Below are 15,533 nucleotides of genomic sequence, written 5' to 3'. Positions count from 1 at the left end.
ACAATGAAAAGCTCAACATCTTGGTGTCTTGAACTTAATAATTGAATTTATGTGTAAATGTGATTTGTTTTCTTTAGTAAATGCTAATTGAATGTTAATTTGTAATTGTAAGAAGTTTAATTTATTTATTCATCTTTTTTTTCTTCACAGAGTGATAAACTCATCATTAAAGGTGGAAAAATCGTGAATGATGACCAGTCATTTTATGCCGACATTTATGTTGAAGATGGAATCATTAAGTAAGATTTTATTCTTTTTTTAAATCATCTGTGTACATTTGCAAAAATGACTTTTTAAAGATGCAAAAAGCAAACAAATCAACACAAATATTATTGGAGTATGCTTAACAAGAAAAGAATTTCAAATTTTCTTGTTATTTCTATTTTAATCACAGTAAAATTTAAAAGCAGTTCCTGGTACTTGAAAATAGTTCCTATGCTAAGGATTTTAACTATAAAAATTGTAATCTTTTCTTATTCATTTCTTAATCTTACTGTAAAATTATAAACTTAAAAAAAAAGTTTGTCTTTTATAGGGCTGGGCGATTTGTCTCAAAATCAAAATCTTGATTAATTCAACATCTTAACTCGATTATGATTATTCATTCATTAATTTTCTTGTCGGCTTTATTAATCTGGGGTTGCCACACCGGAATGAACCGCTAACCTATCCAGCATATTTTTTATGCAGCGGATGCCCTTCCAGCCGCAACCCATCTCTGGGAAACATCCATACACACTCACTCCCACTCATACACTACGGACAATTTAGCCTACCCAATTTACCTATACCACATGTACCTATACCACATTGGACTGTGCGGTAAACCGGAGCACCCGGAGTAAACCCACGTGAATGCAGGGAGAACATGCAAACTCCACACAGAAAAGCCAACTGACCCAGCCGAGACTCGAACCAGTGACCTTCTTGCTGTGAGGCGACAGCACTACCTACTGCGCCACTGCGTCGCCCTCGATTACGATTAATGAACGATTATTTTATTTCTTTATTATATTTTTTTGCCATCATAGTTCACTGACAAGTTTTGTACAGTAAATGTGCTCACAAATTCACAAAGTCAGAGATTTATAATGAAGGGTGCATTGCTTGATTTTAAAAGAATTCAAGGAAACACAGACTATCTAAGATTATTTATTGAACATCAACATTGAACAACAGAAATTAAAGCGCACATTACCTAAATAACTTGCACTTTTGAAAATTATTTTCAATGTTTTTCATATTAAAAGTTAAAAATCAGCAGTATCTCTTCTAAATACAATAACTCTTGTATATCCTGTAAATAATATAAACAGTGGATTTCTTGAATCTTCTGTAAACAAATATTTGAATGTCTAAAACAGTCTATGCAGATGAAGTGTTGTTGTCAGCAGGGTAAATTGCCTTTCCAGCCCGACCTCATCAGCATATAAGTACATATTCACGATACATTTTAGCATGAAAGCTGAGTGTGCAAATGATGTTCTGGAGACAGAGCCCATCCGACCAGTTGACCAGCTTGACCATTTGTTAGACAATAGACACAGCTGTGCTAAACTGACAATTTGCATTACTTTGGAGAGAGTCAGGGCTCAGGAAAACAAGAGATTTTGAGGTCTGTCACACCCTAAAAACCAAAGAGTATAACTTTTCAGTTATATAGAGATTATTGCTAATTTGGAACTAGGTTATATAAATGTATATTCCCACAAATGTAAATAATAATTTTAATGTAAGGGAAAATATGCCATCTCAAGGCATCTCAGGTGCAGCTTACAATCATCAATGTAGTGCAAAGATAGGCCCAAAAATGGATTCATCGTCCTATACTTGACCAGAGATCAGATGTGGCTGCAAAGTGGCAGCAGTAATCAGCTCAGATCAGTAGTTGTAGCAGTAATCAGATCAGTAATCACTAAATCAGCCAGTAAAACACAGGGAGAACATGTAAACTCCACACAGAAATGCCAACTGACCCAGCCAAGACCCGAGCCAGCGACCTTCTTGCTGTGAGGCACAGCCCACTGCGCCACCGTGCCACCCTTTACTGTAGTGTATTGTAGTATAATAAACCCTATAGTAATACATCACTGGGTCATTTGTTTATAATATAGTTGTTACTATAGCAACTATAGAATTACCACAACAGATTCATTCCTATACTTTACTATAGTATAGATCAAAAACAATATATTATACTAAAAATTACTATAGTATTGTTTTATGTAAGATGACTTATATATTGGTCTCTACAGCAACTCTGACTCACAGTTTCAGAAAGACAAAGCACCGCAACACATGCATGTTGATGCATACAAATCATGAATATTACATGCAGTTTTATTCATTTTTTGTATTCCGGCACAATCAGGCAGATTGGAGAGAACCTCATCGTACCCACCGGTGTGAAGACGGTGGATGCATATGGACACATTGTGATCCCAGGAGGCATCGATGTTAACACGTGTCTACAGGCTCCTCATCTGGGCATGAGTCCAGCAGACGACTTCTACCACGGCACCAGAGCCGCTCTGGCTGGAGGAACCACCATGATCAGTATGTCATCTTTTAGAAACAGAAGAAAAAACACAGTAGATACAGTAGACCTGCATGATAATGATACAAAACTGATATTTAGCATTCACACTTTACAATAAGGTTTCATTAATTAAAGAACCACTATTTTGCATTAAAAAAAGGTCATATTTTGTCTTCAACAACATGCTGATCAAGCTCAAAAAACACTTTAATTGTCCTATAATATGTGTTTATTTTTACCTAGTTATCCCAAAGACTCCCATATGATTCGTCCAGCGATTCATTTGTTCCCAAACCTCTCCTTAGCGACACGCTAATCTGCGCTGATTGGTCCGATGACCCAGCCTATTGCGATTGGTCGACTGCGTTCAGCATGAGACAGAGAGAAATGCCCACCACGGCTACAGTATGAAGTAGCAGAGAGTGTGAGAGCCTAATGCAGGAATTCAATAAAGCAATGCAGTTAAACACCAGCATATTACTCTACTCTTAAACCTAACCCCAAGTAATAACAACGACACACATTCAGTATTAATCCACACAGTGGCAAAAGTTGAACTATTTTGAAAATTGACCGCTGCGTGTGTGTGTAGGAACAGCTGATGGTGGCCATAGCAAAGGCAAACAGCAGAGGATTGACAGATCAGAAACGCACTTAAAATCGATGAAGGAAGAAGCACGCGTCACGTTTTTAATGTGGTTTTGGACGCGATATGTGAACAACCCCATACAGATTTAACCTGAGAGATACAGTACAAGCACTGATCTGTAATTGATACGTGATTACAAGCCGTGCGGGGTGATTACAATTTTAAACACACTGTTAAACACATATTTTGCAAACTACACAAAATGAGGCAACAATTTTAATGACACTCACATGTTATGATCCGGAGAAAGAAGAAACTGCTCCATTTGAACTGTAAAAGTTACTGACAAAGTCCCTGTCACAGCCTGACAAAGTCCCATAGTCTCTGCTGCTCCTTCAATAGCAAACGGCCAGCGAATCCCGCGTTGCAGCGTAGGTTATTGTATCAAAAATCTGAAAAATGACAGGAACAAACACAGCTCTGGGTTGGCAATACTGTGTATTGTTGTGAAAATGAACTTTAACCCTTTATTCCCCGCAGCCAAATTTCCATCTGTCAGTGATCGTCATCTGTTTGCGTCATGATCAGTCCCGTGATCCCCTGCACCTCCTCTAGTGTTTGAATTGAAAGCGCGTGCACATTTTACTGGAACTGGAACTCCATGTCGATGCGATTAAACAAAAGATCCAAACCCAATTCGATTCATTTATTAGACTCTGAGTCAAATATTTCGCTAAATAATCAGTAGTATTATAAAAGATTGAACCCTCAGATGGATGTTTTCATTCACTTACAGCTGTGTTACACACTGCATGGAAGCTGATTTTCAAAAACCCATAATAGGGGCTCTTAATGTATTTACTAACATGGACTAACTATAAACAGTACAGCATTTATTAATCAAAGTTCAGCAGTTCTTAATGCATTATTAAAGTCTAAATTCATACTTCCTAACAATACAACTGTATTTTCATTAAATAACATTAACTAACATGAAAGCAATACTGTAATAAATGTATTGTTGATAGTTTGTTCATGTTAGTAAATGCATTAACTAATACAACCTTATTGTAAAGTATTTATAGTGACATGAAGTTTCACTAGATGACTTAAATATCTCTATTTGAAGAGAATCCACTGGTTTAGATTGATTGGGAGGATTTTGTAAGGTACGTGAGTGTATATGCACTAAATTTAAGGTCACACTTTATTTTATGGTTCAATTCTCGCGATAAGTAATCTATTAACTAAGATTTTAACTCAATCAACTACTATTTTGCTGCTTTATAATAGTTATTAATGTAGTTGTTGGTGTTTAGGTATTAGGGATGTAGAATAAGATCATACTTATAAGTACTAATAATAGTCAGTATCTTAATAATAATAATCAATTAATAAGCCAGTAGTTAATAGTGGCAATTGGTAATTAAATGAAAGTGTTATCAAATTTAAATCATCAAATTACAAATATATAAAGCAAACGTACAAATGAAATAAACTGTGCAATATGGTTTTCTCAACAGAATTTTAATGATCGAATGTAAAATAACACACCCTATAGATAAATAGACACAATTAATCCTTGTTACAATTAATCCTCGCTACAAACATGCTTTAAATGCACTGTAAGAAATGCTTGCTTCCTATTTATTTATTTTTTAAATCAACTTAAATGTATAATATAAATATATATCAAATATTAATGAATATACCTGATTAACTGATTACAATTAGTTAAAGTAAAGTAAAAGTTAGCAATTGTCATATCATTTTTACAGTATCCCTACAGTGTCGTGCCTTAAAAGCACATGCAAATCATAAAGTTTGACTCTATGTTGTCTAATATTTACAGTGACTCCACAAAGCGCATGTGTTCTGAACTGTGGTGCACTGCACGGTCAACTATAATAAGTGGACATTTGCGATGTTGATGCTGAAACAGTATATATTGTGAAGCACTGAACAGCTCATTAAACTCAGAAGCAAACAGTCTCTGGTAAAAAGTGTGTGTGTTGTACAGTACGAGGGCAGAAGAGCTTGTCCGGTCTCATAAATCAGCTGAATCGGGGTCACAGCGCTGTCACTGTCTGTTCTCTTTTCTCTGCTCAACTTTCCTCACATTATTCACTGTATTGTTACGCAGGCATTTAGGACAGAGAAATGCTACTTTTATGTGGCATTTCCACTTTTAGGCCCTGTTTACACTAATACGTTTTAGTTTTAAAACAAAAAAGTTTTGTTACGGTTACGCCATCCGTCCACACTACGCCAGAGTTCTTGAGCGCCGAAAACAGAGCATTTTAAAAATGCTGGAGAGGTCGTTTTCATTTTAAAACGCTGCTGCTCCATCTCAGTATAGATGGGGTAAAACGGAGACATCTAAAAACAAAGGCTGATTGGGGCTTTTCCCTCAGTATTAAGTAACCTACACACAGTTCAGTCCTGCATCCTCTCCTTGTAAGTTCAGACTTCGCAAGCTTGATATGGAAAACAAACTCCCGAGAACATGTCAGGTAAATCTTTAAAGGGAACAGTGTACTTTATAACCTTATTCACATCCTCCTGGCTACGTTGTTCACTATCCTAACAATAAAATGAAAACACGGTATAAGGAACTTCTATTTTCATTTTGATATTAGCAACTTAACAGACATCAAAAATGTTGAGGCATCGTATAGCTGCATATTAATATGACCGGCATCTTCACTGTATACATATTTAAAACAAAACGGAGCCTATAACATTACTGCCTTCTGTCATTGTCAATTGTCATTACCCCTGAATAATAAAGGGAAAAGGAAGCCGAAAAGAAAATGAATGAATGAATGTATTGAAGTAAATAGTGACTGTCAACTGGAAGTGGAAGTCAGTCTTAAACAATCGTTCTGCAAGTAAAGCACGTCTTTAAAGGTCCTGTGACATTAAACTAAAACATTTTAGATGTTAGTTTCACTAGTTTAAGCTAGTGTGCACCAAAACAGTGACAAAATGTGTTTAGAAGATATAAAACTACCAAAGATATTAAAATCCAAAGCTTCCAGTTTGTCACTTCCACTTAAATGAATCAACGATTTTATTCAGGTCACCTCATACTTCAGTTTCTCATCAAATCTTCTGACCAATCAAATGCTCTCTAGTGTGTCATGCCCCGCCCCCTTCTTCTTATTTGCTTTTCATTTGATGGGCTTAATCTCAACCTCTCTCACTGGCAGAGCTGTTATAAAACAAAACACTAATGGATGGTTTTTTAAAGGGGAGGAGCTTCTCTATGTCCCGCCCTCTCTTCATTTTTCTGTTGAGATTACATCAAACATTGATTAAAATATGCACATTTCAAAGCACTTCAAGCGTGTTTTTCATCAGTATTTTCTGCTTATTTCTTCCAGTCGATCATGTAGTTCCTGAACCGGGCTCTAGTTTACTGTCAGCGTTCGACCAGTGGAAGGATACGGCGGATAAGAGGTCGTGCTGCGATTACTCTCTGCACATTGACATCACACGCTGGCACGACGGCCTGTTTGAGGAGCTTGAGTCTCTGGTCAAAGATAAAGGTGATGTGAGCGTTTATTATTTTGATGTATTCTTTTATTTTATGTAAGAGTAATTCAGTATTATTAGAAAGAGACATAATGCACAATTAAGGCGGTCATGTGGTCAAGGCACAAAGTGGAGTGGCTATTATACCTTGGGTGCATTATTTTGTAATATTTCAATAGTTAGGTGTTAAATATTCTGTTTATACAACAGTTATTAGGCCTGTCATGATATCTGTTTTTTTGTTGTACGATATATTGCACCAAAATATACTGCGATAAATGATGTTATTGTCATTTTATGCCACTCGTAACGCCAGAATATAATATCATCACAATGCAAGCACACTCTTCCAAAGAACACACAATATTTTATTCTTAAGAATATTTTATTTAATTATAGTCAGTTTAATAATCAGGCATTAGAATCAGAATGTGAAACCGCATATCCTAAATGAATAATAATAAATGTTAACAAAAATGTGCAAGGTAAATAGTAACAGAGGCTGTGATATCTGTTACCAGATCTATTTTCAATTGTCAGACACCCACATTAAAATATACTGTAGTCATTTATAGTAACTACTATAGTGTTTGTATAACCATACTGACACTGACACCTCCAATAGAGATAGAGATGTTGCACAATCAGCTAAAATGTTGCTAGAATTGGTTTTTATGTATGGGCGATATATTTTGCATCACCAAAAAGGATTGAGGTCATGTCTATGTGTTGTGTGATAGGTCCATATATTGATTATTGTGACAGGCCTAACTGTTACCACTGCTAAAGGCACGGTTCAGATGTTGTGTTTCAAGACGATTATCTGGTTTTTGTACTCAAACTATGTAATCTTTCAGCGTAGTGATATGGAACTGTAATACAGTCAAATTCTGACTGGAAGTACTTTAGCCGTGTGTTTATCTGACAATAACAGCACACCTTTGAATGCTCATGCCAATCAGAATCAAGCATTCAACAGTAGAATATTGTTTTGCATATACATATATATAGCTAATGTCAAAATTAATAGCCCTCCTGTAAAATTTTAATTCTTTAAAAAATATTTCCCAACTGTTAGCTAATGGAGTGAAACCTAACATTATAGTTTTCCTAACTAATTTCTATTAACTCATTTTTTTTATCTTTGCCATGGTGAAAATGCATACAGTTATAAGAGCAACAAATAATAACTTGACCTGATCAGTAAATTATTTGGAAAAGTGGCAGAAGATAGATTTTCCTGGTGAATCATCTGTTGAACTGCATCTCAATCATCACAAATACTGCAGAAGACCTTCTGGAACCTGCATGGAGCCAAGATTCTTAGAGAAATCAGTCAAGTTTGGTGAAGGAAAATCATGGTTTGGGGTTACATTCAGTATGGGGGTTTACGAGAGATCTGCAGAGTGAATGGCAACATCAACAGCCTGAGGTATCAAGACATTTGTGCTGCCCATTACATTACAAACCACAGGAGAGGGCAAATTCTTCAGCAGGATAGCGCTCCTTCTCATACTTCATCAAAGTTCCTGAAAGCAAAGATGGTCAAGGTGCTCCAGGATTGGCCAGCCCAGTCACCAGACATGAATATTATTGAGCATGTCCGGGGTAAGATGAAGGACGAGGCCTTGAAGATGAATCCAAAGAATCTTGATGAACTCTGGGAGTCCTGCAAAAACGCTTTCTTTGCCATTCCAGATGGCTTTAATAATAAGTTATTTGAGTCATTGCAGAGACGTATGGATGCAGTCCTCCAAGATCATGAGAGTCATACACAATATTCATTCTTTTTCCACTGCACCATGACTTTATATTCTATACTGGACATTATTTCTGTTAAGTGACAAGACTTTTGTCTAAGCAAAATCAGACCTTATTGTCCTAATTAAAGAATAAAAAAATCAAGGCATGATCATATTTTATTTTGGTAAAATAAGCATAATCTAGAGGCCTTCGCCTTTCATATAAGCCACTTCTGAAACCAAATGATCAACTAGAAGTCAAGTTATTATTTGTTGTTCCTAAAACTTGGATAGGCGACAAGACTTTTGTCAGGTAGTCTAATATTTTTTTACTAATTATTTTGCAAGATACGGGTTTTCAGCATAAAGTGCAATTTAAAGACTTAATTAGGTTAATTAGGCAAATTATTGGATAATAGCGGTTTTAAAAGAATAAAACAATATATTTCTTAAGAAGGATAATAACATTGACCTTCAAATAGTTAAAAAAAATAGAAACTGCTTTTATTCCAGCCAAACAAACCAAAAAAAAGTCTTTTCCTCAAAGAAAAAATATTATAGGAATTACTGTGAAAATATCATTAGTCTGTTTTTAAATATTATAATATAAAACCTTTTCTTTTTCATTTTAGGGGTCAACTCTTTCCTCATCTTCATGGCTTATAAGGACAAGTTTCAGAGCTCTGATACACAGGTTTGTGATCATCTTTTTGATATTACAGGCCAACTTTACTAATTAATTAATTAATTTTCCTTCAGCTTAGTCCCTTATTTATCAGTTTTTATAGAAGCAGTTTGTGAAGTAGCAACTTCATTATGTCTGTGAGAGTATAGTAACGTGTGTGTGTGTGTGAGTGAGTGAGTGAGTGAACGAATGATCAAAACAACAAAAGATCTCCATTTTTATTTGTAGGTAGAGTTGTGTAAACCTTAAAATTAGATAAGCTGACAGAAGAAATGTGTTGCTGTGCTCTGTAAAATATGTAATGACAAAAAATGAATCAGGTTATACAAAGTTTACATTAATATTTGAGTCAGTTTGATTAATGTAAGATGATTCATTCATTCATTCATTCATTCATTCATTCATTCATTCATTCATTTATTCCCCTTTAGCTTAGTCCATTTATTAATCAGGGGTCGCCACAGCGGGATGAAATACTATTGCAATTTAAAATAATAGTGTTCTACCTTAATGTTGTGGCCATTTGTTGAATTAGATTTGTGGTGCTATTTAACATTTTGGTTTAGGCTGTGATTTCATTCCTGGATGAATCGAAAGTTCATTAACACAGTATTCATTCATTCATTCATTCATTCATTCATTCATTCATTCATTCATTCATTTTCCTTCAGCTTAGTCCCTTTGTTAATCAGGGGTCGCCATAGCAGAATGAACCATCAACTTATCAAGTATATGTTTATGCAGCGGATGCCATTCCAGATGCAACCCTTCACTGGGAAACGTTACATTTAACATGTAAATAATTTTTAGCATTGCAAATGACTGTATTGTCTTTTTTTTTAATAACATCAACATTATTTTCTTTTAATGTAAATTTAAAGATTCTGTTTTAAAACAATAAACCTTTCCCTCTCTCTGTGTAGATCTATGAGATGTTTAGTGCCATGAGAGAACTGGGTGCCATCGCACAGGTTCATGCTGAAAACGGAGACATCATTGAGGAGGTAACCATCATCTGTTTATTCATTTATTCATTTTCTTTTCAGCTTAGTCCCTTTATTAATCAAGGGTCGCCACAGCGGAATGAACCATCAACTTTCCAGCACATGTTTTACGCAGTGGATGCCCTTCCAGTTGCAACCTATCACTGGGAAACACCCATACACTCTCATTCACACACATACACTACGGCCAATTTAGCCTACCCAATTCACCTAATGTGCATGTTTTTGGACTTGTGGGGGAAACCGGAGCACCTGGAGGAAACCCACACAAACACTAGGAGAACATGCAAACTCCACACAGAAATGACAACTGACCCAGCCGAGGCTCAAACCAGTGACCTTCTTGCTGTGAGGTGACAGCGCTACCCACTGCGTCACCGTGCCGCCCATGAAAACGTATATTATATTATATTAAATTATAATATATTAAATTATATTATATTATATTATTTTATATTATATTATTTTATATTATTTTATATTATATTATATTATATTATATTATATTATATTATATTTTATTATATTATATTATTTTATATTATATTATATTATTTTATATTAAATTATTTTATATTATATTATTTTATATTATATTATATTATTTTATATTAAATTATTTTATATTATATTATTTTATATTATATTATATTATATTATTTTATTTTATATTATATTATTTTATATTATATTATTTTATTTTATATTATTTTATATTATATTATATTATTTTATATTAAATTATTTTATATTATATTATTTTATATTATATTATTTTATATTATATTATATTATTTTATATTAAATTATTTTATATTATATTATATTATTTTATATTATATTATTTTATATTAAATTATTTTATATTCTTTTATATTATATTATTTTATATTATATTTTATTATATTATATTATATTATATTATATTATATTATATTATATTATATTATATTATATTATATTATATTATATTATTTTATATTACATTTCAGCCCAAAACTGCTGTTTATGCCTAAAAACGCCCTCATGGGGTCGCTATAGCATTTTACAAACATTTTGACGCATCCTTCAAAAATAAAGCATTTTCTTTCATTCCCAGATTATTAAACTCCATGCTAACAGTAAATCAATGCTTGGTTTGTTTGTAATTTTAGGAGCAGAAGAAGCTTTTGGATCTGGGAATCACTGGACCCGAGGGACACGTTCTGAGCCACCCAGAAGAGGTGAGTCTATTTCTGAAAAATAAATATAATATTAATTTAAACTTCATATATCCTCCTGAGACCCAAAGAATTTTTTTTCTGTGATTTCCTACATCCTTTGAGTTAAAAAAATCTACAATTTAGAGTTTTTCCATTTTGTTTTTATTTTTAATTTTACAGCATGTCCACTGTAGTGAACCACAGGACCATTTTAGTTCAAAACGACCGCAACTCAGACAACAAAACTGTACAGGATGTGGCTGTAAAGGGATAATAATCCAATATTAATGTAACAAAAACAAAACAAAAGCCATTTTTACCTTTTGTACTGAAATTCCTGAAACAGTTTAGTCTGAAAGAGAGCCGAACCAAAAAAAAAGTGATGTTAATTTAAAACAAACTCAACATAAAAGCGATTTAAAACTGATTTTCATTCTCTAATTGTCTCTAATTCTCTAATTGTCTGATTGTCAGACTCTAAATCAGAGTCTCCCTCAACTATCTTATAAAGAATCTTCTCTGCTTCAGTTCTGCCTCCTACAACATTCAGTCATTAATTACATTAAGATGGTCCTGGTTTCCACTATAGTGGACATTTAAAAAAGGATGATATTTTGAAACACAAACAAGTTAACAGCTTTGAAAGCTAAGTTTATTGTTCCTGACACTTTAATAAACAAATATATATGTAATAATAATAGTAAAAAACATTTAAAAAGCTCAATTTTACATGCCTCTCTCCTTCCCATAATATGTGCTTTTTTGTATGTCAGCCATTTTGGATGCAGTGTAAGAAATGGTTCCTAGCATGCCAGCCAATCAAATGACATATCACTAGAAAGCCCAGGATGTCCTCTGAACCTCTGAGTAGCTCAAAAAATTCAAAGAAAATTCCTGAAAACGCCATGTCCACTACAGAGGACACAAGTCAACGGGCGGGGTCTCAGGAGGATATTATGTTTAAAGTCTGCTTGAAACAGAAGTTGCTGAGAATTTTATTTCTGTATGTTATCTAACTGAGCTTCATCGGATGAGCACTCAGATTTGTATAACGAATAGTTTATTAATGTTTTGAGGGTCCTTTGAAATACCATTGTCAGTGTTGATTTGTGTGATGTGTTGTGCTGAAGCATATTGCCAAATCTGATGGGCTAAAATTTTGCCAGGTTTGTCTCCAAACTCATAATACTTATGATGTGATTACAGGTAACGCTTCAGTTGCTTTATTAGCCATCAGAATATCAAATTCTGCCGTCTTCATAAGTAATTCTTTATTGAGTTCAGGGTCAGGTGCATCCATACATCTAGACTGAAAATCTGCCAGTTCTTTAGAAATGGCAGTGCTCTTTTCTGCTGCGAGCTTCTTACGATAGGCAGAATAAGATATCATCTCTCTACACAGGAAGGCCTTACAAGCCTCCTAAATTGTTGATGCGGACACATCTGAAGTAAGATTAGTAGAGATAAAAATATCTAAGCGATTATCAATGGTTTGAATCAGATTTGGATCAGTGAGTAAGAGTGAGTTAAAACGCAATGGCGAACACGTTGAAGGGCTACCCGGAAAAGATAAATCCATTATGACAGGAGCATGATCTGAAATAATTATAGGATTATATGTACAGGTTTTACAAAGGGGAGTATTCATGAATAAGATCCATGAACGGGAGAAAAGAAAGAAAACTGTTAATCTATTTCAGTATGTTGATGTACTTCTAACTGAAACTGAATATTGAGCAGGGGGCAGGGATTTCTTTTTTGCGCATCATTCACTCATAGCAAACTAGTGATAAGAGAGGCGTGGCCAAGAATATCGTGGCTGAAGCTTCAAACTGACATCAAACGTTTTGAATTTCAGCCAGAAATAGGAAGAAAATCTCATTTATTTCTTAAGTCAAGACATGATGAGATTGTTTATGCAAGATGCCGCATTGGACACACGAGACTCACACATGAACATTTACTCAAAGGAGAAGAACCCCAAAAATGTCTATATTGCAACAGAAATCAAACTGTTAAACACATTCTTGTGGAGTGCCCCATTTTTTATGTTATCAGACAACAATTTTTATCTGAAGAGACCTTAAATGAAATATTTTTAAATGTGAATCCATCTAAAATTGTACAATTAAAATAGTTTTTTTATCAAAGGAAACCTTAAAAACTGTTTTAGATTTTTATCTTATATATTATCATTATTATTATTATTATTGATGTATTTTACCTTGTATATTATTTATTGCTGTTGATTACTTTTAATTGTTAGAATATTTTTATAACTATAGAAAATTGGTATTTATAAAACATGATAAAATTGATCTACTTTTTTTTTTGACATGACATAGCCATAGAAGCTGAAATGGCAATAAAATTAAAACTCTCTCTCTCTCAATCTGACATCATCAGAGAAGGACGACCCCTCCAAACGCAGAAGCACATGGTCAGAATTTGGTTGAACATTTCTGGTAACACTTTAGTTTAGGTCACAATTCATGCTATTATCTACTGGCTAATTATTATTAAGATATGAACTGTTCATTAGTAGTTATACAGCATGATCTTGGTCTGCATCCCTAATCCTACACAAAAACCTAAACCCAACATCAACCTTAATATTAATAAACAGCTAATTAGTAGTTTATTAAGCTAGTAGATTTAGTTAATGGTTTAATCCAGTGATTGTAACTTAAAATGAAGTGTTACCACATAATTTTTTTCAGTGGATTAATTTGCACAATTAAATTAGTCACCTTAAAATAACTATTTGTGCTGGCAAAATAAACATTTTAAATTTTGATTTCACACGGACTTTAAATCCATTCCAGTGCTGGTGAACATCAGCATTACTGACAGTCTGTTGTGTTCCTCCAGGTGGAAACGGAGGCCGTGTACCGAGCCATCACTATCGCCAAACAGGCAAACTGCCCTCTTTATATCACCAAAGTGATGAGCAAACCTGCTGCAGATCTCATCGCCAAGGCCAGGAAAAAGGGTACGATAGCTGATCACACAAACACAAATAAACATTGAGATGAAATAAGAAATAATTAAAGACACCCTGTTGAATTATTAGAGAATAATGCACACCTTATATAGTTATTTGGATATTATGCTAGTGAGTTTTTTAAGGTTACACTTTTCAATAAGCTTGTGTTAGGTAATGTATTTACTAACATGAACAAACAATAAATACATTTATTACAGTATTTGTTCATGTTAGTTAATGAAAATGTTAATTGTGAGTTCATGTTAATTCATGGTGCATTAACTAAAGTTAACAAACATGAATGTGGATGTTAATAATGCATTGGTAATAAATGCTGTTCAAGTATTGTTCATACTTAGTTCATGTTAGTAAATACATGAATGAAACCCTATTGTAAAGTGTGACCTTTTGAATATTTCAATGGCAGTATACAGCTTGGACTACAATTGAATGTTCAATTCAATTGTTTTATTTCAATACATTTGTCAGGTTTTCTCTTGTGCATCTCATGTAAAGCCTTCTGTTTTGTTTTGATGTGATTTTTGACTGCTGTAAAAACACTGAAATCATTCAGCGTAGTGATATTGAACTATGGAACTTCTTTAGCCATGCCTTTAATTGACAATAACATCATCATACCTTTGAATGTTTTTAAGTACTGTTGTCATGACAGTTTCAAGGTAAAACACTGTACATTTTCTGATAGTTAGTATTACCGTTTCAAATTTTCATCATCATTAAAACTAATTAATTATCGCGATTTTGAAACTCACTGTAAATAACTTTGCAATTAGTTAATATCGCGAAAGGCTCTGATTTAAATGTTTACAGTTTATATATATATATATATATATATATATATATATATATATATATATATATATATATATATATATATATATATATATATATATATATACACACACACACACACACATATATATATACATATATATATACATACATATATATATATATATATATATACACACATATATATATATATATATATATATATATATATATATATATATATATATATATACACACATATATATATATATATATATATATATATATATATATATATATATGTGTATATGTTTATACGTATATGTATATATATATGTATATGTATGTATATATACACTGGCGATCAAAATTAGAGAACAATTTATAAATAATTGAACAATTCTGAAATAACGTCATCTTCACTGATCAACAACTGAAGGAGTTTTTGTCCCGTCTA

General features: G+C 33.3%; 1 protein-coding gene across 2 annotated transcripts in view; it reads left to right on the top strand.

The window, feature by feature from the left end:
- Window positions 1–15,533, top strand: part of dpysl4 (dihydropyrimidinase like 4) — a 36,989-nt gene that overhangs the window by 9,990 nt on the left and 11,466 nt on the right. For both annotated transcript variants that reach the window (XM_056469792.1, XM_056469793.1), the window contains exons 2-8: window positions 151–239; window positions 2,372–2,556; window positions 6,515–6,679; window positions 9,040–9,101; window positions 10,016–10,096; window positions 11,251–11,319; window positions 14,170–14,290. In XM_056469792.1, the coding sequence (XP_056325767.1) occupies window positions 151–239; window positions 2,372–2,556; window positions 6,515–6,679; window positions 9,040–9,101; window positions 10,016–10,096; window positions 11,251–11,319; window positions 14,170–14,290 (772 nt within the window). The remainder of the gene's footprint in view (window positions 1–150; window positions 240–2,371; window positions 2,557–6,514; window positions 6,680–9,039; window positions 9,102–10,015; window positions 10,097–11,250; window positions 11,320–14,169; window positions 14,291–15,533) is intronic.

This window comes from Danio aesculapii, chromosome 12 (assembly GCF_903798145.1).
Source record: "Danio aesculapii chromosome 12, fDanAes4.1, whole genome shotgun sequence".
Lineage (NCBI taxonomy): Eukaryota > Metazoa > Chordata > Actinopteri > Cypriniformes > Danionidae > Danio > Danio aesculapii.
The sequence above is the reverse complement of the archived record's forward strand: the minus strand, read 5'-3'. Positions and strand labels throughout refer to the sequence as shown.